The sequence below is a fragment of the Neopelma chrysocephalum genome, unplaced genomic scaffold, assembly GCF_003984885.1.
Source record: "Neopelma chrysocephalum unplaced genomic scaffold, ASM398488v2 Primary Assembly neopelma1_22, whole genome shotgun sequence".
In the NCBI taxonomy this organism is placed as follows: Eukaryota; Metazoa; Chordata; class Aves; order Passeriformes; family Pipridae; genus Neopelma; species Neopelma chrysocephalum.
In genome coordinates, this window is record NW_020897689.1 from 23,819,209 (window position 1) to 23,840,682 (window position 21,474).

Sequence of the window (21,474 nt, forward strand, 5' to 3'; positions counted from 1 at the left end):
ATCCCTGGAAGTGTTCAAGGCCAGGTGGGATGGTACTCTGAGCAATCTGGTCTAATGGAAGGTGTCCCTCCCTGCTCGTGGGAGGGGGGTTGGAAGTAGATGATCTTTAAGGTTCCTTCCAACCCAGGTCATTCAATGATTCTATGATGAAGTGCATTGCAAAACAAGGCTTTAAAGAACAGAGGGTAATGTGGATCCAAGGAAATAATACTTTTCTATTCTCAGGACTGCAGTGCTTGTGGTGTTTACATGTCTTGCAAAAACTGTTACTACTTATGCATGCCAAAATGGTTGTTCACAACTGCTTTGAAGTAAAGCTGTACCTGTCCTTTTTTATGCAAATAAATGACAAAATACTGGTATCAGTACTATCACCTTGGAGACGTTGAAGTGGTGTGGCAAAGGGGGAGATCTAGTCACTGAAGGTGATTTCAAATTCACTTACAAATTTAAAACCAAGAGAGCTCCTGCAATCACCATAATTATTGCTGAAACTGCTGAAGATGCAGCAAAGCAGTTCTGAACTTCTATAGAAATATATGTTAATAGCTTCACTAACATGCTGTATGTTTCCTTGCAGATGGTTCCACCAAGGCCCCAATCCTCATACTGGTACGCAGGACTGGCTTTATTCTGGCAACTACTGGGACAGAAACTACTTTAACTTGCCTGATATTTATTAAAATGCAGTAAGGAGCCTCTGACTGATACAAATAAGTCTTAATCCGTTTTAATGTTTTCCCTTGTTCTACTTAATCTCCTGAAAATACTGACATGTTATCAAACAGAATATTAAGCGTCTCCGCAATAAATCTGGTGGTACATGATCTGCAGTCCTAGAGGTAGGGGAATAACTTCTCTGGCTGATGGTGGGTCCTGCATGGACAAAGTAAGTCACCGTGATTTTGAGCTGCCCTGATTACACCTATATTAGGTTGTGGTGTATGAGGAATAGAACACCTTTGGCTGTTCTGTGAATACTTTGTTTTGTAGATAACATTGGCACAAGTAAAACTTGTTTTATTTATTGTGACATGGGAATGTTTAAAAGCACACGCAGTAATTGCAATATTCTATTCTTAAATGAAGAAAGGGTGTGTCACTTCTGTAAAGATGTAATTTTTCATAAAGTGACTTTTCTTTTACTAAAGTAATTCCCTTAAATCCTGAGCTCTGGTCAAGAGATTCCGGAAGAATTCCCGTCTCTGGAACATTAATGCAGTTCTTTAAGCTGTAAAATTACTCAGAGGTATTTATTCAATGTCTTGTGCAGTGTGTTTTGAATTTTGCTCTCCTGTTTTGCTACCAACCTTATGGTTTAAGGAATTAAGAGCCATTGAAATATCTACAGATTTGATTTGAACTGCACACTAGTAACAGGTTTTAAAAGAATCTGTTTCATGCACTAGAAGTTCCGGTGCCCAGCACCATTGCAAAAAAGCAACAACCTAATCAGTCCAGGACCTGGTGGAACATGGCAGGGGGACAGGACTGTGTCTGTACTGTGCAAACTCCCTGGGAGGAAGTCTTGTGCATTTCAAAGGTAGTACAGCACCTTAGTGAGGCCTCCTGTGCACAGCTGCTTTACCCCTTTTCAGTGGGGTGCATTCAATCTTAGAGTGTAAGTTTATATTGAACTGTGTACAGAGCTTCTAGGGGGCAACCTGCTCTTTGTACAATATTTTAACTGCTGTCTGGAGGTTAGTGTTAATTGAGTAATTTAATTGCTACTAAATAAAGGCTTCAAAACTTCTTGCATCTAGTCTAAAGTGAGTGGTGTTTGACAGTGCTGACCCCTTCTGAGCAAGCCTGGTCCAAAAGCTGCTGCAATGAAGATGGATGGTGTGCTTCCCTGTGCTCCAGGGACCTCTCTTCTTTTAAGCAGGAACAGTCTCTTCCTGGGGCAGTGGGGATGGTTGGGGAACTGAGATCTGGCAGCTCAGGTCTTCAGGGTGGACTTCTGAAACTGTTAATAAGGCAATGAGATGCTTTCTGTTTTTATTCTAGGCACCACTCAAATTCCCCAGGTTGTGATGCTGAGACATATTAGATAAGGGAAAGCCTTTTCTTTGGCAGCCTGTCATATGAGGGCCCAGCTCTCACAGTGACCCATAGATGCAGGAATTTAATACCTGCCCTGTCTGTTGGAAGCCTTATCTCTGCACTCATGCTTCTACTCTGGCCAGTGATTCTTAAAGTCCGTCTTAATTTCTGTGGGACTTGCAGGTGTGAGTCTGAGATCTGCAGAAGCATCCTCACTATTAGTCAGTGCAGGTTACACAGCACTGAACACTCATTGGTAAGAAAAACAAAGCATTTATTTCCCGCCTGCCCCCCATGCGTACACCATGTCAACACATGACACCAGAGGCTGGGCTGCTCTTCAGTAAAACAGCTGCAGCAGATATGTCAGTGGGCACAATTCACATAAAGCTAACATATGGGATGTTGTGCATGGCAGTTTAAATTGCTGGTTTGTTTTCTTGTTTGTTTGGGTTTTTTTTTAGCATTTATTTAACATTATTTGATTTATTACAATGTAAATTCCATCTCTCCTGACCTCTTCCTGAAGTCCAAAAGCCTCTTTTCTCAACCGGGTTAAAAATTAACATGAACTCAGGGGAAAGTGCAGCAAGAACTACTTTTGTTGCTACCCAAATGCACTCTAAGGTGATTGTAGTTTGCCACACTGACTATTACACAAATACTAAAAGTTCAGGCTTCGGGCATAAAGTTGTGTATAAATTAAAAACTTGGGTACTTCAGACTAAAACCAGAGCAGGACTAGTACTACTAATTGCAGAGTGTAACAAGCAGATGAAGGTGTTTGGCTTTTACTACTAGAAGCTTAATTTAGCCATTTTCAAAATGAAGTAAGGCTTGAGACAAGTGGTTAAACTATTTGTCCTATGTAACAGACCATGCACAACTCATGCAAGAAGCAAGCTTATTTCTTCAGGCATGGGGGTCTGATGTAATGGTAACCTGTCCTTGCAGTACTGTTGTTAACTTTCTGCAGAAACACTTACCCCTTGTGTGCTTACTTGCCAGCTGGTGAGTCTATCTTTGCGGACATCACATCATCCAGAAGGATGGCAACTGGGAAAACACTGGGCATGCAAGGCTTAGCTGCATGAATTAGAACTAGGGCTTGTGGATTTCTCATCAGCTGGCCTGGCACCTGGGAATGTAGTGGATCTCCTAGCACCTGCATCTGGCTGTGCAAAGACAGCAGCGCTAGGAACAAGCTTCCAGTCCCGTGTGTTCTGAACATCAGAGCCCACAGGAACAAGGGTGGAGAATTTCCCCCATCTTTTTTCTTCAATCACATAAATTGGAACAGATACTTACGACAGCTGACTGTGTTGTTGATCTTTCCTCCTGGAAAGGCTAAGGGTTGCCGGGGAATAAGGAACACAAGCTCAAGCAGGAAGGCAGGCTTTGTGGTGATTTTTGACCTTGTCTTACCTCAGTTAGGCAACAAAAGGTGCACACTTTAGAATGTGACAGTGGCTGTCCTGTTCAGCTGAGGCTGTGGCTAAAAAGAAAATAAGAGTGCTGGAATTAGGAGCAGTAAGTTCCAGTCATATTGTAAATCCTTATGTCTAAAACAAACATACCTACACTTGGCAAAAGCAAGCTTGTTGGTATATGGGTGACAAACACCTGCAGCCTAGAAAAAGTAAAACTGTTTATGGTCAGAGCAGAGGCTCTTTTGTTTGGTATTTCTGAAACTCAACTCCCCTAAAATATGGGTCTTTTTACAAAGAGCCAGTGTTAATTTACAAATCTGCCTCACCTCAGCTTTCTTCTACAAAAAGCTCTGCTGAGCCCTCACAGCTGTATCAGAATAGGGCTTGGACAGATTCTGCTGTTCTGGGGAGAGTTGGAGCAGGGCAGCTCCGCCCTGGAAGATTTCTCCAGCTAGGCAAGGGATAAGCTGGGCACACACCACCACAAGGAAGAGATGCTGGTGAAGGCCTTACCAAGAAAGACGAGCAGCAGCTCTCTTGCTCTTTGTGGAACTGATAACAAGTGCTTAGCCCCAAGTGCTTAGCCCACTCAGTCCTGCTGCAGAAACTCACCAAGACCAGCCAGCAGAGACAACCAGCACCATTTTTTTTCTAAATGGAAAAACTCCTGCGTCAGTGCTGGAATAAAAGTTCTTTCAAGGAAGCAGAATCAAAACTAGGGCTCCAACTAGTCACCTCTCTTTAGCCACAGGGCACATGTGTTACATCTTCAGTCTCTTAAAACCTGCTTCAGAAAATAGGGTTTATTTTAAGCAACGCTATTTCGCATCAGTGGGCACCTTCCCATCACTGTTATCTCTGCCTACTTGCCCTCATGTTCTGCCTGCAGTTAGCCACATCTCTTGGACCAGAAATCTCTTGGAAGTGAAATCTAACATGCACTGCGGCCAAACAGACAGTGTTGGTTCAGAAGTTTCTTAGAAGTCATCTCTGCCCCACATTTGCCCTAACAGGGGTGATCTTCCATTTATTTACCTCTGATGAAGCTGTAGAGCTGGAAGCTGGACCAGAAAGATGATACAAATACCTAAACTTTCTTACCTAACAAGACATAAACTTCCTCAGCTGATTCCACTTGTGCTGCAGATTCTGTTCTCTTACGATGGTACACTAAATCATCAGCAGATAGACCTAAGGTTGTAGCACTTGAGCCCTGACCTGCACTGAATGTCTGCTCAATCTTTAACAGATGATCTATTTGGTCTACAAAGGGAATTATTACTTTCTTTGGAAACTTCTCTATATTAAAGATTGAACCTCTGCACCCATAAGCAGCTCATCATCCCAACACAGTGATACAACCTCACTTAAGGTAATTAAAGTAACCTCAGCTTCATTGCAGGAAGGCACAGCCTGCAGTGGATCTTTAGGAGCAGGTGATGATTCTTCCCACAAGAGGTCTGAGGAAGCTTGAGTTACATCATTTGTTGGGACATCAGCCTTTCCATCTAAAGGCCCTAGTTCTCCAGCTACAGAGGACTGACAGTTGGACTTGGTGATCTTAGAGGTCTTTCCCAACATTAGTGATTATACAATTAAACCTTTTACATTAAGCACATCAGATAAGCCACCTAGGAAACCATATCTCCTCTTTGCAACACCTCAGAACTCTCAGGATTCATACAAGTTATTTTAAATGCATAGATGGTGACATTTTAACTTCCTCAACAATCTTGATTAGTTAAACTGACAGGTATTCCAGTGAAGAACAGGGTAAGACATGAAAAAGTTTTAGATAAAAAGTGAAAAATGGCTTCTAGAGTACTTATCAAGGGAAGAACACAGAGTAAGTGTGGGATGAAAACAGTGTCCCATCACATGGTTAATAAAACCAAACCAACCAATCCGTCTGGTATCCAGCATGATTAGCAAGTGCTGGCCATGGATACAATTAAGAGGGGAAATTTAGGTTGGAAATTAGGAAGAAATTTTTTACTGTGAGGGTGGTGAGACACTGGAGCGGGTTACCCGGAGAGGTTGTGGATGCCCCAACGCTGGTTGTGTTCAAAACCAGGTTGGATAAGGCCTTGAGCGACCTGGTCTAATGGGAGGTGCCCCTGCTCCTAGCAGGAGAGGTTGGGACTGGATGATCTTTAAGGTCCATTCCAACCCCTGAACATTCTATGATTCTATGTAAAACCAGCACTGTAGCAGTAGAGAAGGCAAGTCTTTAATACACCATCACAGCTCAGCACTGAGCTGTTTTCTGAATGACATCAGAAATTATGAGAGACATAATTCAAAGCATGACAGAGCTAAATCCTCCCTGAAAAAACATTATTCCGCCTGCCAGCCCAAGCCAGCTCAGACCCATTTATAATCTGTCACTATCAGGCAACACCATGGAAAGGAAAGGCTGCCTTGCAGCTACAGAAACCAGCCAGCTCCCTACCAGTGCACAACAAGTCCCAAATCCCATGCTGGCACTGTGGGTGGGTGGGAGACTCCAGAGGAAACCTTGCTTTAGCTTGCTAAGGAGTTCCTCTCTGATCATCCCCTCTCATAACAAAGTTATGTGATTACAGAGTAGCAAATGGACAAAACAGAGGGCTATGCGAGGGACCTGTATTGGAGCTTAGTGAATGTGCAGGAGTCAGTTCACAATTACACAGGCAAACCACTGTCAGGCATTCAGACAGAAAATTTCTGAATTATGCAGCCACTCTCCATCATACTTGAAAAGTCATGAAAATCAGGCAAAGTCCCCAGTGACTGAAGAAAATGGAGTATCACATCCATTTTTAAAAAAAGATAAGGATTGTGGGAGCTACTGACCAGTCAGCCCATGCCTAGTAAGATTATGGTACAGATCCTCCTGGACAATACATCAAAACACAAAGACAGAGAGGTGGTTAAAGACAACTCACACAAGCTGGAGCTTCACCAAGGTCAAATTGTGCCTGACTGACCTAGTGGCCTTGTATGATGGAGTGACTCCATCAGTGGAAGAGCTACGAGTGTCATCTACGTAGACTTCTGTAAGGTCTTTGCCAGTCTCCCACAACATTCTGGCTACTAAACTGGACAGATAAGAGTTTCATGGAAGAACTGTTAGATGGATAAAGAATTGGCTGGATGGGTAGAAACCAGCAATAAGTGGACCCACAAGGGTCTGTACTGGGACCAAAACTTTAATCTCTTCAATGACAGTGGGATCAAGTGCACCCTCATCACGTTTACAGATGACACCAAGTTGAGTGGTGCAGGTGATTCACTAGAGGGAAGTGATGCCATCCAGAGGGACCTGGACAGGCCTGAGGAGAGGCCCACACAAGCTTCATGAAGTTCAGCAAGGCCAAGTGTAAGGCCCTGCACCTGCCCTCAGCATTCAAGCCCCATGAGCCACTGCCTTTTTTCCCTTCCCACACGAGCATGAAACCCGCTCCTGCTTTCTGCCGCTGACTCGCCCAACACACAGCACAGGCAGAACCCTTCTAAGGAATTGCCTTTGCCAAAACCCCAGTTTTCCTCATTAGTAGCCAAACCAGAGACATTCCTTCCCAGCACGATGCCGCAACCTGTGGAAAGCAGAAAGGCTGCAGCCACATACCATCCCCTCTCCCAGCTGTGGTGGAGCGGGTGGGTGCAGGGACCCATTACCTGGTTACAGCCTGGCCTTGTAAGACAGGTGACGTACAACACCCAAGGGATTTGAACCAACAAACTGCAAAATATAGCACCTGAGAAGCAATGTTCCTTAGTGGCCTCTAGCAGGAGCTCAGAGAAAACGGCTGGGAACCGTAATCTCTTCAGCCATGGCAGCTACACCCAAAAAGGAATGAGATTATTCCTTACTAACAGCTGCATTCGTACTGCAGAACCTTATCATTGCAAGGGCAAACCCTGAAACCCCAGAGACAGGGGCTGGTAACATTTGCTTTCCAGGACATTTTCAGTGGGTACACATAAGATCATTTTCTGTTCCAACGAAACGAGCACACAGAAGGTAACTGGGTAGTGCTGTATATTCAAGGTTACCACAAACTCTATTTCTGAAGATCACAAAGGCAGAAAGACCAAAGGGGCAAGCCACAATCAGGAGTCTGCTGTGGGATAAAAATTTTTTAACCACCAACATTAGTACAGATTAGTCTTCATCACCACTGGAAAACCATCATCTACCTACCTGCTCTTGCATTCTTAGATGTCTGCACCTCTACACAAACCTGAGGGGAATTCTAGCAGTAAAATTTGTTGCTTCTAAAGCATTTAGAAAACCTACAATAGCTTCCTTTAAAAAGTTACACATTTGTAACAGAACACTGTTAATTTGGAATGACCTATCACTTTCAAGTTCATTCATGGAAAAGTATATTAATGGTAAACTCACCACAAAATGCTTCTTCCATTAAAGAATCCTTAGAAAGTAATTTCTCAGTCTTCCGTCCTGGAGAGTGACAACACAGACCATAAAATTAAAAACATCAAATATTAATATGATTTATGAAATCAGGAAGAATAGCTTTCCTATAGAAATAATAAGATACATTTCAAGAAAATATATATATATATACTAGAAATTTTATCATTTTTTGAGTAGGGATAGTAATCCAAAGTCTGGATTTCTCTATTGAGAACATATGGACGGAGCAGGACTTCATAAAGGCATTATACATACCTGCTAGTCATGTGGTTACTTCAAAACCATCCTCACTGAATACAGAGCAGAAGTTAAAACTTGTAAATTTGCTTCTTTGAAAAACTTTCAAAACTCTAGGTCTGCAAAACTCTGCACAGCCAAAGCTTCAAAGACACTTAAGTACAAATGTCATAAACCATAGAAAAATATATTATCAGAGCTAACAGAACCATAAACATCCATAAATATTTAAAAAGGCTGCAGGCCCTAACACAAAAATTGTGTCTGTCTGAAACTGCAGAGCAGCTATATGAAAAAATGTCTGGAAACTAATTCACTGTGCTGGAACTTGAATGCCAGTTTTGGAAGCCATGGAGAATAATGTTATTAGCTACTTTACTGACTCATGTCCCCCTCTGGCCCGAAAGGGAAGAACCTGTCAGCCTACAAGCAGTCTGCCCAACTGAGGCCATTTACCTTGTCCTACCACATTTTGTCAAATCAAGGTCACAGATAAGCCATATTTTTCTACCAAAAAAAGGATCAGGTCAATCATTGACTGGGAAGAAATCTATGTCCCAGAAGTACAGCTATCTGTTTTCAATATAGTAAACATACTGCTTTTAGTGAAAGACTGAGAGGTCTTTGTTACACAAATGGTTTTGCTCAGCAAAGTCTGACAACCTCTTTGTCCCTCCCTTCTCAAATCTTCAACTTAAGCCAGTTGGTTTTTTTCTCTTAACCTCTTCCCCTCTGCCCACCTGGACATCTCCTACAGGTAAGTACAGCTTGCCAGAAATGACTGAAAAACACTGAGGACCAGCCAGTCCTGCTGAGCGTAGCAATTTATTTGACTGGAACACCATCTCGGAATGAGTTACATCAAAAGACACATAGCATTTTGGAAAAAGCAGCACTGAAAAAAAGTTAGGGCTAACAGCTGTAGTAAGACAGTTGCACATGAACTCCTCCTGGCTAAAACCCACTGGTGGTTAAAACACAGAGGATACGTAGGTCATGAAAATCTTGAGTACTAAGCAAAGGGGTTTTGAGCAGAAGCAGTGAAGCAATATGCAACTCTAATATGCACCTACCCTGGTAACCTATGAGGTCCAAACATACATTAAAAAAGTGGTCAGAAATAGAAATAATTCAGCATTTAATTCTGGAAAGCCTTCCTCAAGTTGAATTTCCTACCATCTGCTGGGAAATGGGGGTGGGGTGGGGAAGAGGGGTGGTGAGTGGGAATAACACTTTTCACTATCTCCTAACAATGGCACACTTTTATAACTTCAATTGAACAAGTTTTGAAGTTCAGGGAAAATACATATTCTCCAGCATTGTGACAAAGTTAGGCCTTTTGTAAAAGAACCCAACCTTTTTTTCCAGTGTATCTTGTACACCAGCTAATTTCACACAAGAATGTGCTTTGCCATAAATTAAGAGCATTGTATATAGACACAGACAACTCTGCAGAAACAGCAGCTTCTCATGCTTTCTGAATCTCTGTATAAAATACCATATTTTAATTGTTCTTTGATCAAAGGGAACCAGAACTGGAACTTGCCTGTGTATTTCCATATTCTGTAAGTCAACTTTTCCAGATAAAAGCAGTTTTTGAAGTATTTTCTAGCTCCCCTGAAAACATGTGAATGCAAGACAATATTGCATAAGCATCTACTCAAACTGTAATTAGCAGTGAAACAATTGCCTTTTCTGCCCTTTTTTTCTAGAATTTATAGAAAATAAGTTGTCATACAACTCCTTCAGGATGAAGGATCAGAGTCAGCATACCTGTTCGTCTTACTCCTAAATTTCAGTGGAGTCTATTCCTCCTAAATTTCAGTTTTCCATTGTGGTCTAGGCTGCCTGAAAAGCTTCTGGCTTTTTAAGGCAATTGGGCAGCCAGTGTCAGAAAGACAGATAAGCATACATTTACTTCTTAAGGTTAGGTTTAACAGTACCTGTTTGGGATTGCATAACTTCTTGTGAAAGGGCTTCCTTCCGCTGCTGTTAGTATTTCGTCACGGTGGCTGGAAAGGGAATCCAAGTGCTGCTTTCACCCCACTGCAAGGTTTGATTGGCACCCTTGTAACACCATGTACAGCCCCCTACATCAACCTAACACTTGCTCTTGTTCAAGCTTCAAGCAGGTACAGAGCAATCTTTAAACACGAGTACAATCAATTGTTGGAAAGACAATCATGTTGTTGTTAATTGAAAAGCAATTCAATACAGCATTTGGGGAATTTTATTTAGGAATAAAGCATAACTGGAATATGAAACAAGCATTCGAAGTCAGAGAGAGGAGAAATTAAAGTGCTTGCTTTAGAGTAAATTAGAAACATTTTTCAAAGGTGTAGGAATACAACAAATACAATTGTATGTGGTTCTTTTTCTTTAATGAAGAACAAGTGAATTTAAAATGTCTTAAAAATGTCTCTTAAACCTTGTTCACTCTACGGTTGAGCTCAACATGACATGTAACTCACTTTCTAAACCAGAAGACTGTAATTATACTGGAAGAACAAAGACTAGAGGTAATTGCTGACTAGAAAACTTTGTTACAGAGTCACTTGACATCCCAGAGGTTTTCCCAATACTTGATATCATCTTGTTCAGGAGGCCACCAATTAAAAGACAAACTCAAGGAGCAAAGGAACAAAACTCATGTCCACATTTCGTTTAATTTTACTCAGAAATATAAAAGTGCAAGTTCTGTAAATTAACAACGTTTACAGTACATCACAATAAATATGCCACCTTGTGACGTCTAAAAAGTCTAGTTATTTATTTGAAAGGAGTCATATTGAGATAAAAACTGAATCAACATCAACAAAAAATAACCTGTCCCAGTAAAGATGGCCTTAACATATTAACTAGCAAGATGCATATTCCATTATTGCTATTAGACCATGCCTCCGAGTTCCAAAGTATAAAAACTTGACAGTTAACACAAAATACCGTTGAGATTTTTCTCATCACAGGCACAATCTAACATAAAAAATAATTTTGCAATTTACAATGTAGGAGATTCTCCTACGAGGAGAGGGAAAAAATAATTAATACAGAAACATACAGTTGTGATGATTTGCTAAGTCCACAGAAAAGCTGCAATTTGCACAGTTATTAAACTGTTACATGAACATATAGTGTCTTTCCCACTCCCGGCTTGGTGAGAACAGGCCTTTTAGTAAATTTACTACAATTTGCCAGCTACCTCCAAGTATGCAGACCTTAAATATCCCAACACAAATCGCATGCAGGTGCTTTGTGTCCTGAACAGCCTAGTCTCATATATTTAAGGAGTGTAAAGGATTTTTGCCAGTAACTGTACTGTTTCCAGCTATTTACCAGAATGTGTCTCTGATTGCAAAACATTAAAAGTCAGATACAACAAAATAAGATTTCAAGTACCTTAAAGCCCATTTTTAAAATAATTTTCTGAACTCTAAGCAGTCACTATATATATACAATATACCATTTTCTAGTCAATACTTATTTGGATTGACCAAATAAGGTTGAACACTCATTTATGCCTCATTACTGTCAAAATGGAATAAAAAAACTCCAGTGTACTATCTGTAACACACCTAGATTATAGAAAAATAAAACTGCTTTTTTTAAGAGTCCCTCCTCTCCTTCAGGAACTGCAACAGAAGTGTTTACCTGCTCTAGGAACGCCTTTCATAGCAGAACTGTGTATTTCTAGAGAGAAATAAGTGTCTCAACCATTTCATTTGGCCTAGGAAATAGGACGTTATTTCTCTCCTCCGTATCAGTCTTGCTTTAGATGTAACCTCAAAAGCAAATCAATGAAGATTAGGTGTGGGTAAGGTCTAAAACTTTGGCAACATGCTCTCCAAAAAGGTAAGAAAAAAAAAAAGTTTAAGCTACAAAACTGTTTAAGGCAACCTGACCAAAGTAAAGATAAGGCTTTTAGATAACTCTTTCCAAGGATATCCAGTTTTCTTTGCTTTGCAAAGTAATATAATTCAACTAACTTTCTGGTCAGATTTCCATTCATAAGCTTCTTTTAAAAAATATTTACCTTCCTAGAATATGGTATTAACTGAATATAAAACATAAGGAAATACTACATATTACAGGCAATGTAAAAAAAGCTACAGATAAGCACACAGATGGCCAAGTATTAAAAATTATATGGTCATGAGAAAAGTATTAAGCTCTCCGAGGTATAGCAATATCTTAACACCACAGGTTTGAAATACCATATAGAGACTCAGGATATTGTAGTATTGGTGTAACTATGAAAGCAAATTTTTGGGTTTGTGTTTTGTGGTTTGGTTTCTTTTTTTTTTTAAATACCTGTAAAGGTCACCACTACAAAGACTGAGCAGCTTGAATGAAAAATACATAAAATTACTGTATCTGGCCTATGTATTTTAACATTACATTCAGAAAATTAAGAGTGGAAATAAGAACTGCCCACATTGTAACTGCATGTCCAAGTATTTGGCTGGAATGTACCGGAAGCAGAGATCATAAACACTGACATAAATTCATACCACAAATCTGAGCTGGATTGGGAGGGATGAGACAAAAAATGGAAGGCAATGAGAGGTTTAAAATTCACACATTAGTAATCATGAGGTAACTGACGTAAGCCACTAAAATTTAGTAAGATCTGCTTTTTGTGGCTGAACAGTTTTCCTCCTCCTGTGTATTGGCAAATGTGTAAAGAAAAAGAAGTATTCTGACCATTTCCAACTTCAAAATTTACACCCATTACTTTTATTGTATTATTCTAATCAAACCAGAAGTGTTCCCCTTGGCATATTTTAGATCCAGATCTGTTTTAAAAGGTAAAAATCACACTTGCCAGTATTGTTTAAGTAAATTATATGTGCTTATTTAGGCTCACCCACAGTTGCAAGCAATTGTGTTCAGCTTGGTTTAAACAAAATAAAAACCAATGAGTTAAAAACACAAGGTCACTTAACCTTCTTCCTGGTTGATTTACCTTTAGTTAAAATTGTAATGTTTTACTAAGCCATACCAACTCTGACCATACTGGGAAAGTGTCTCTGGCACAAGTGGTTTTCAGAAGAAAAGCTGGTCTTCCCAACAGCTCTTTCTTCTGCTTCATCTTAAAGTGCAGAAACTGTGGGAAAGGATAACAAGACTTGCTGTTCGTTACTGTGGAACTACTTCCCTTAGAGAGGCTAAGGCTGCATGTATGCGGACGTGCAATCTGTTCTCAAAGTCATAGCCAGAAAATTCCTCCTGGGGGGGGGGGAAAGAAAAGAAAAAAAACACCAAACATATAACTGTCAGCCTCCTTCACTTCAGGACATGAAGACAATTTTGCTACTAGTGCTTAAGAAGTCATGTTACAAAAGAGTCCAAAAGAAAAGAGGTGAACTGGAGATTGCATGTTGCAATATCCCCACATTACCCAAACCAAAAGAATTATTACAGATATTCAAAAAGCTCTAGCCCAAGGCAGGAACCAGTTGGAACTGACAAGGAGTGGAGAGCTGTCATTTTCAAAATTTCTGTAGCAAAATCTTAGTTGAAAAAAGCAAGGTTCTAACAGTCCAGGAAAGGTCACTAATGTGGACTCTGTGCTATGACTGACCTAGGAATACATAGCTATGTAACATATATAAATGTGGATCATATACATTCATGCATATCTATATGATAGTGTTGTAGACTATAGGGGAGGGACACCACCACTTAACATCCACTTCACCTGCCCCAAAACCACAACCTCCCAAATGCCCTCATCTCAAAAATCTAAATTTGAAAGTGCCTGGTTTTTACCTTGGCTTGGAGCAGTAAGGTTTTGCCTCTTGGCACAGTCTACAAAAAGACAAACATTGCATTAGAAACACATCAAAAATGTTACAGAAAATATCTTAAATAAATGACACGGTCAGTCTGGAGTAGCACCTCTATCTTGAAAAAAGGTACCAAGCAGACAAAAACCTCTAATTAGGAAACTAGAAATATTAATGAGGCACCTAAGGCAGAATTATGTATTTCTAGTCTATAGAAAATGCAAGTTGCTGCCAATGATGGTGAGCTACAAGAATGTACAAGGGAACAAACGAGGCTACAAATAATTGACTAATTGATCATTACAGTAGTTTTTGTTTCTTAATTAAAGTTTAAGCCATTTATTTACAAAACAAGTTAATGGATATTAAGCATTAAGAGTTGTTCCAGAAATTTCAATTTCAAACTCTTATGGAAAGAAAAATATATTTGCATATTAATATTTACTGCTGAGAAGCTCCTGTTTTATTTCCTATATAGTACATCTTTAATTTAAGCCTTACAAATAAATAAGATACAGAAAAATGAAGTTCCCTTATTCATATGTACCTAAATATGACTGTATCTAGTTTTATTGGTTACATTACACTCAGTGTCTAAGACAACTACAAAAAAATCTGTAAATTTCAAGATTTTAATATGGTTACATCAAGAAGAACTTGATTAGAATTCAATTTAAAATAACAAAGGTGATCCAGATGACATGGTAAATCAAACATGTTATTATGCTTAACAATAACTTCAAAGCAAAGTAAATTTAATAACAGCATGGTTTTTATAATAAAATGCATATTGATATCTGTTGCTCAGGTCTGTAATATGCTCTGCCTCTCATGTAAATGTGATTCATAAAATCCTATCCCTTCCTTAGCCATTATAGAGCTCTACCAGGACACCTCAGTTAGATAATGAAATTTTCTATAAACAGCATCCACTCACCTCTAATTCTAGCTCTTGCTTTTCCCTACCTCATTCCACTCTATTCAAGTTAAGCATCATTTATCTCCTCATTGTCCGAGTGCCACAAGAGGGAGTTTTCTGCATGTCCTTCATACACTAAGCACTACCACAGGTTCCCCATAGAGCTACAAGACAAGCTTGTGCAGCCCTCAAAGACCCAATATGAGGCACATTTGGTTACTGTGTGCACATCCTACATGTAAAGCAGGAGGAAGGAAGGACTGCTCTCATATTCTCCAAATAACCACATAACTTCACTACCCACCACACCCTTTCTTTAGAGACACCTGACATTATCAAATTTAAACATGAACATGGAAAAAAAGGCAGAAAGAATAATACAGGACTCAGACCTCCCTTCCAGGCTTCAAGGCCCAGTTCCAAGTCTTAGGGTAGCAGAGTTTTCAAAAAGTACATTTACTTTTAAAAGCATTTTCTAATCTGTCCTTTGTCATGACAATCACCTTTATTGAGAGGTTTTCCTTTCCTTCCTGTTTTAAGGGGAAGGTTCAGCTCAGATGATTATACCTGACAACATCAAAAACAACTGAAAACAGAATCTTAAGAATATGAGAAACTATCAACACAACTACTTCTTAAGAATATGAGATATTATCAGCCTAACTACTTCATACACTACATACAATGAAGGGGGGTTCAATCACTACTTTGTAACCACTTCCTCCAACTTTCAATCTGATTAAGGATGTACTACACGAGGTAGCATAAACTCCAAGTAGTGCTGTTACACATCTGAGGAGGGAAAACAGCACAAATGCACAAGTGGTGCACAAGCAGCTCTACTCTTAAGATTCTCCAGGTTTCCTAGGAGGCAGAGTACGTGCAAAGACCTAAACAAATCAAATGTATCATCAGCCAAGCCATTTGGACAGTCTGAAAGCCAGGCTGATTATCTTCCTCTTCACCCTGAACAACAAAACCCTCACTACTCAGGGTGAAAATCAAAATGTCCATACAACAATCTTTAATGGAATTTAAATGACTGAAAACATTTGCTATTTTAGGAAGGCATCAAATTCTATTTGGAAAGGATAACTACAAGCAGTCTTTGAGCTTGAATGGCATCCAACAGGATATTAAATAGGTAAGAAAATGACCCTAAGCATCCCTGATACTAAATACCACCTGTAGACAAGAAATCCCCGCCTACCCAAGGCATTCTGGCCAGGCTTTTTTTGCCACCAGCAGCAGGAACACTCTCTATATTGAAAAAATAAGACATTGTTACCTTAAATGCATTTCTTGGATTGAAAAAAACCAAAACCTAAACATAAAATAGTAATTTTCTTCACAGTAGGTATAAAACAAATTTTTAAAACTTCACATACATTATCACCCATAAATTTTGTTTTATTCTTTATATAGTGGTATGCTGACTCCTTATGCTCATTTTAAGAGTTTAAAAACAGTTTATGCTATTACCTCTGGATTGTCTAAGAGAATACAGCCAAGTTCATAGCAAGCATAGGGCTGGACATACAAGTTGCTTTGACGGCAGAGTTCATCTTTTGCAGCTCGCTGAAAGTACTGTAAAAAGGAAAGGAAAAACCCCAAAAAACTACAGTAATTTATTAAAATTGACTGTTTGATACTTCAAAACAATTAAGAAGAACCATTCAACTTTAAGCATTAGAAATTAGCCAAAGCTAAATTGAGAATACATTAAAAATTTACAACAGTATAGATTCCTAGGGATTCAAAGCCAGTATCTTTCTGCATATGTGAATTGCATTCCATTTTGGGGAGGAAAAAGGAAAGGTGTGCCTGTGGAGCAAAACCTGAAGCAGTGGCAAATTTTTTCTTTGGTATGTGTGCTAAAAATCAAATCTCTCAGTGTCTAGTAGTCCTGGAGAAGAAGCAGCAAATGTGTGCTTTCAAAAGGTCAACCTCCAAGGTACTTTTTTTAAAAAAAGATTAATTTTCATTGTTGGACAAAGTAAATCTAGCAGAGCAAGAACTTTGTTATAACTTTTATCTTCCTAGCTTCCCCTTAACTCTTTCTACTACAAGCCACATTGGCTGCCATGGTCATTCAGCACATTGAACTACTTTTACAACACAGAATATAATGACGACATGTTAAACCGAAAGATTTTAGAAGAACCTGTTAGAATTCACAAACCAGAATGATTACTAGCACTGAAAACTAATGACTTGCTTAACACTCTTACTCAACAATATTTACTGTTTAACAGAATAGCTTGTAAAACAGGATTAATGGTGTAAATTACCATTTAACAACTTACCTGAACAGCATCTTCAGAATTTCCTAAACATTTGTGTATGGCACCAAGAAGCAAATTCCTCAAACCAACAGCCGATGAATCATCAACATCCTGACAAGCTTAATGAAAAGGTTCCAGTAAACAAACAAGATGGATTGAAATCCTTCCTTAGACAAGAACTGTGGCCTATGGTGTCTTTTAGTCCAATGTTTAAATTTACCCAGACAAAGGAGATGCTAGTAACATTAATATAAAGCAAAGTAATTTGTCTTCTTTTAAATACAACCCATTTTGTATGAACTTCATCAAGAAACCTTGTGACTCATGAGAGCAATTCCGAACAGGAATTAATGAGCTGAAGTCAAAGGTAGTTGGTGTGTTCTTCTCACAAGAAAAGGAGAATCCGTTTCTCTACCAGTCTTTGAAATATCCACTAAAAAGTAAAGTTAAGAAACAATCACCTCCTTCTGGTGTTATGGGAAACTGGTTTGTCCCACATATTGAAAAAAAAATACACAGTCCCGAATTATGTGGAGCACAGGGCAAACAGTTCAGACAAACCTGATTTGTTCTGAACCGAGGCCAAGTGACAGACACACAAAAATCTACACTAGACCTAAAATCCCAGACTAGGGTATTTTGGCATCACAATTCTCAATGATGACGAGATGATAAGGCTTATTTGCCAGACCTTAGCTGGTCAACAATCCAGGGACAGACTGTGCCTCAGCTGAGTAGTGTTCTGTTTCCAGGAAAACCTGTATCACAATGCATGAACAGTTTCTAGATGAATCAGGCTCCATTTTGATCAAGCTTATTAGAGCCAGCTCTGTTAAACCAGGACTAGTTCCATGAGGATCCATTCACATTTGTCAGCACCATCACCTCCAGGAAGACAAGGGTACAGGGAGACCTGCAGGGCTTTTCACCACTTAACTGCTGTCTCTGGAGCAGTAAGGCTCCTTAAACATTTTGCCTCATTGCATAAACCCTGCCAGATCTTAACCAGCTCTGCATTCACAGTTAATCCACAACCCAAAGAAACCATCTATGGATAACTAAGAGTTGGCTGCATGAAGTATTTGGGCTGACAACTCTCATTGTAAGGATTGAGTTACTTTGTGTTTTACTTACAGGGATACAGGTGGATATAAATTATTCCTTTAAGTCAAGTTCTAGCCCTAAGGAAAACCCTGGAAATCCACCACAGCAAATTACAATTCAGTTGTTCATGAGAAGAGGAAACAAATATATAAAAAAAATTCCTTATCATTCACGTTCTTGAGATACACATAAGGTGTATCAAAAACAGTCTCACTGCACACATCTTCAGCCAGGGATGGCTGACGCAGACCTGTCAGTGTCAAAGTTAGAAGAAGCTTATCTCTGAATTTTCATCTGTACTGCTATTTCACATTAAAATGTGAACCACTGACTAGAAGCTTATACAAGGGAGATCTACACTGCTTCTGGGTGTGCAGGAGAGAACACATACTCTTTTACACCCTCGAAAGCTGACTGTTCTGAAGGTGAATGATAGCCAAAAAAAATCCTCACATTTATTTTTATGTGAGTAAATCTGCTTTTAAAGCCTACCATTACCTTTGTGACTAGAAAACTAGAGATCTGAATATAACCCACTGCCATCACTCAATTTAAACAGATAGATTATCTTAAATTAAAACCAGAACAAAACACCACTACTAGTCCTGACTCTCAGCTTCAAGACTGGTAGTTTTCTAGCTTAACATGAAAATTGCATACAATCCCCAAAACTACAATTGCATACAATCCCCCACAACTACCAAAAAAAAAAAGACAACCTCATAGGAGACAATTTTTGTTTTATTTTCTAAATGAGCAAGTAATTATCTAGAAATAATAATAATAAAAAAATAAATTAAAAAAGAGAGGGTTTTAGAATGGTTTGGATTGGAAGGCACCTTAAAGATCTTGTAGATCCAACTCCCTTGCCCTGTGCAGGGACACCTTTCACTAGACCAGGTTGCTCAAAGCCTCATCCGGATTGCTCAAAGTCTCATCCAGCCTGGCCTTGAACACTCCCAGGGATGGGACATCCACAGCTTCTCTTAGCAACATGCGTCAGTGCCTTACCACCCTCACAATAATTTCTTCCTAATATCTAATCTAAATCTGTCCTCTTTCAGTTTGAAGCCATTCCCCCTTGTCCTATCAAGTACATGCCCTTGTAAAAAGGGCCTTTCCTGCTCTCTTGCTGGACCCCTTTAAGTACTGAAAGGTGCTCTGAAGTCTGCTTGAAGCCTTCTCTGCTCCAGGCTAAACAGCTCCAACTTTCTCAGCCTGTCTTCATAGGAGAGGTATTTCAGCCCTCTGATCATCTGTGTGTGCCTAATCTGGATCTGTTCCAACAAGTCCATGCGCTGAGGATCCCAGAGACGGATGCAGTACTCCAGGTGGGATCTCACAAGGTCTCACAAGAGCAGAGTAGAGGGGCAGAATCATCTCCCTCGATCTGCTGCCCACACTGCTTGTGATGCAGCCCAGGATGCAGTTGGCCTTCTGGGCTGGGAGCTCACGTTGCCAGCTCATGTTGAGCTTCTCTTCAGCCAATTTGAAACTGTTTGCAGAATGCAAACAAGAGTGACTGCTGGATGGAGGGAGAAGTACAGTAAACCTCATGATAAACACTGCTACCATAATCTTCATGTGACAGATATCTGAAGACATCTGGAGACTAAGGAAGAGGCAATCATTCACCACTACCAAGGTCCCAGCAGCCAAGATAAACAGAATGCCTATCATGTCATAGATGACCTCACAAGCGACCTACTTCCTCTTAAAAGAAAACTGACATGCAGAAACAAATCGGTAGATTTATTCTGTTATTTTTTAGCTACATTTAAATTAGTTATATTTTGTTTAGTGACTCGGAACAGTAACTATCATGCTATTGTTTCATTTTAAACAATGATTAACAAACAACTATATGCAGCAGGCAATGAAGCATTAAGCTGAATCATAATAGGTCATTATTCTATGGTTACCCAAACTGTATTTTGCTATGACACATGCACACAAGTTTAACTTTTCATGCTACTACGATCAGCTACTTCACACAACAGAATAAAATTATACACCCGCCTTTTAAGAAGTAAATAAATAAATCAAGCTTATACCTTGATAAACCTTATAAATAAATCAATATTATACCTTGACTCATATGCTGTAAGTTCGAGAGGGAACAGTTTGGAAGGGCCTTCCATAAGTATAATACTTCAATGGATGCCAGGACACACAGCTCTTTGGTTGGCATTTGTTTTCTAAATCTATCTGCCTGCAAAGTGGGGAGAAAGAAGGAAGGGAGATCCATCATTTATCCTTTTATGGGGACATAATATTCCCAAACAATATATCACAAACAGTAATTTTAACTGTTTCATAAAGTCACACAACAATTCTATGAAAGTAAGTCAACGGTAACTTAGCTTAAAGACTTTTAGACTAAAAAGCAAAAATCTGTCAACTAATTTAGGAGCTTACCTATTGATCAAAATTAAAACTTCCTTGTTTGCAGCCTGACCAGTTTTACTGCATTTCACAGTCCCCAGTACGCAATGATTGGATGCTGAAACAGTAACATCTGCAAGGTATCAGATGGGAGCTATTTCCTAGACAACTCCTAGCTTTCAAAAGAACTAAGGCTTTCACAAACAAGATAAGATAAAAAGGAGTAAGGAAGGCAAAGCTAGAAGGAAAATTACCAAAGCAACTACAGTATCACGTATTTTTATCTTTAATAATTACTTTAGTTGTAAAGTGAATAGATAATTCACATTTCCTTTGCTAGATCCTTCAAATACATTTGACACTATTCTTTTTCCATTCTTTTTCCTTCCCACTAATTCTACAGAAGCAACACAAAAGAAAACAGATACATCCTTCAAAAAGAAAATACTGTTAAAGAATTGAACTGTTATTACTGCACCAAAACAAGTCAGCCTATGCTAAAACTAACCTTTTTCACTGAAAATTGTTCAATTTGATTGTTTTTTCTTTTGAAAAGCTTCTGAACTTCCTTGAACACATTCTGAGCACCACTGACATCACCAGTGGCTCCTTGACACACTGTAAGAACACAGAAATATGTTAACACTACTGGGATATGAAACAGGAAAAACTAAGATTAGATATCACATGGTCACAGAAGAACAAACACACTCACTTCAAGAAAGTGTCTAGACCGAAGATCTGACAAACATGATAATCCCAACTTCCCCAGGTACCCTCTGTGATCATTAACAAGTCAGTACTACTTTTGTATAACCATTAAAGGAAGTAATACCACCCAGCCTCTAAAGATTTATTTATT

General features: G+C 39.3%; 2 protein-coding genes across 6 annotated transcripts in view; one reads left to right on the top strand and one right to left on the bottom strand.

Annotated features, from left to right (window-relative positions):
• The window catches only part of OSBPL1A (oxysterol binding protein like 1A), a 77,463-nt gene extending 75,711 nt beyond the window's left edge, over positions 1–1,752 (top strand). For all 5 annotated transcript variants that reach the window (XM_027675058.1, XM_027675068.1, XM_027675083.1 and 2 more), the window contains one exon: positions 581–1,752. In XM_027675058.1, coding sequence (XP_027530859.1) covers positions 581–683 — 103 coding nt within the window. In that variant the 3' untranslated portion in view covers positions 684–1,752. The remainder of the gene's footprint in view (positions 1–580) is intronic.
• A 9,028-nt stretch (positions 1,753–10,780) lies between these two features.
• The window catches only part of TTC39C (tetratricopeptide repeat domain 39C), a 35,868-nt gene continuing 25,174 nt past the window's right edge, over positions 10,781–21,474 (bottom strand). Inside the window, exons 9-14 of the mRNA XM_027675105.1 lie at positions 21,121–21,230; positions 20,316–20,439; positions 17,145–17,242; positions 16,321–16,425; positions 13,903–13,941; positions 10,781–13,359 (exon numbers count right to left, since the gene is read on the bottom strand). Coding sequence (XP_027530906.1) covers positions 13,270–13,359; positions 13,903–13,941; positions 16,321–16,425; positions 17,145–17,242; positions 20,316–20,439; positions 21,121–21,230 — 566 coding nt within the window. The 3' untranslated portion in view covers positions 10,781–13,269. The remainder of the gene's footprint in view (positions 13,360–13,902; positions 13,942–16,320; positions 16,426–17,144; positions 17,243–20,315; positions 20,440–21,120; positions 21,231–21,474) is intronic.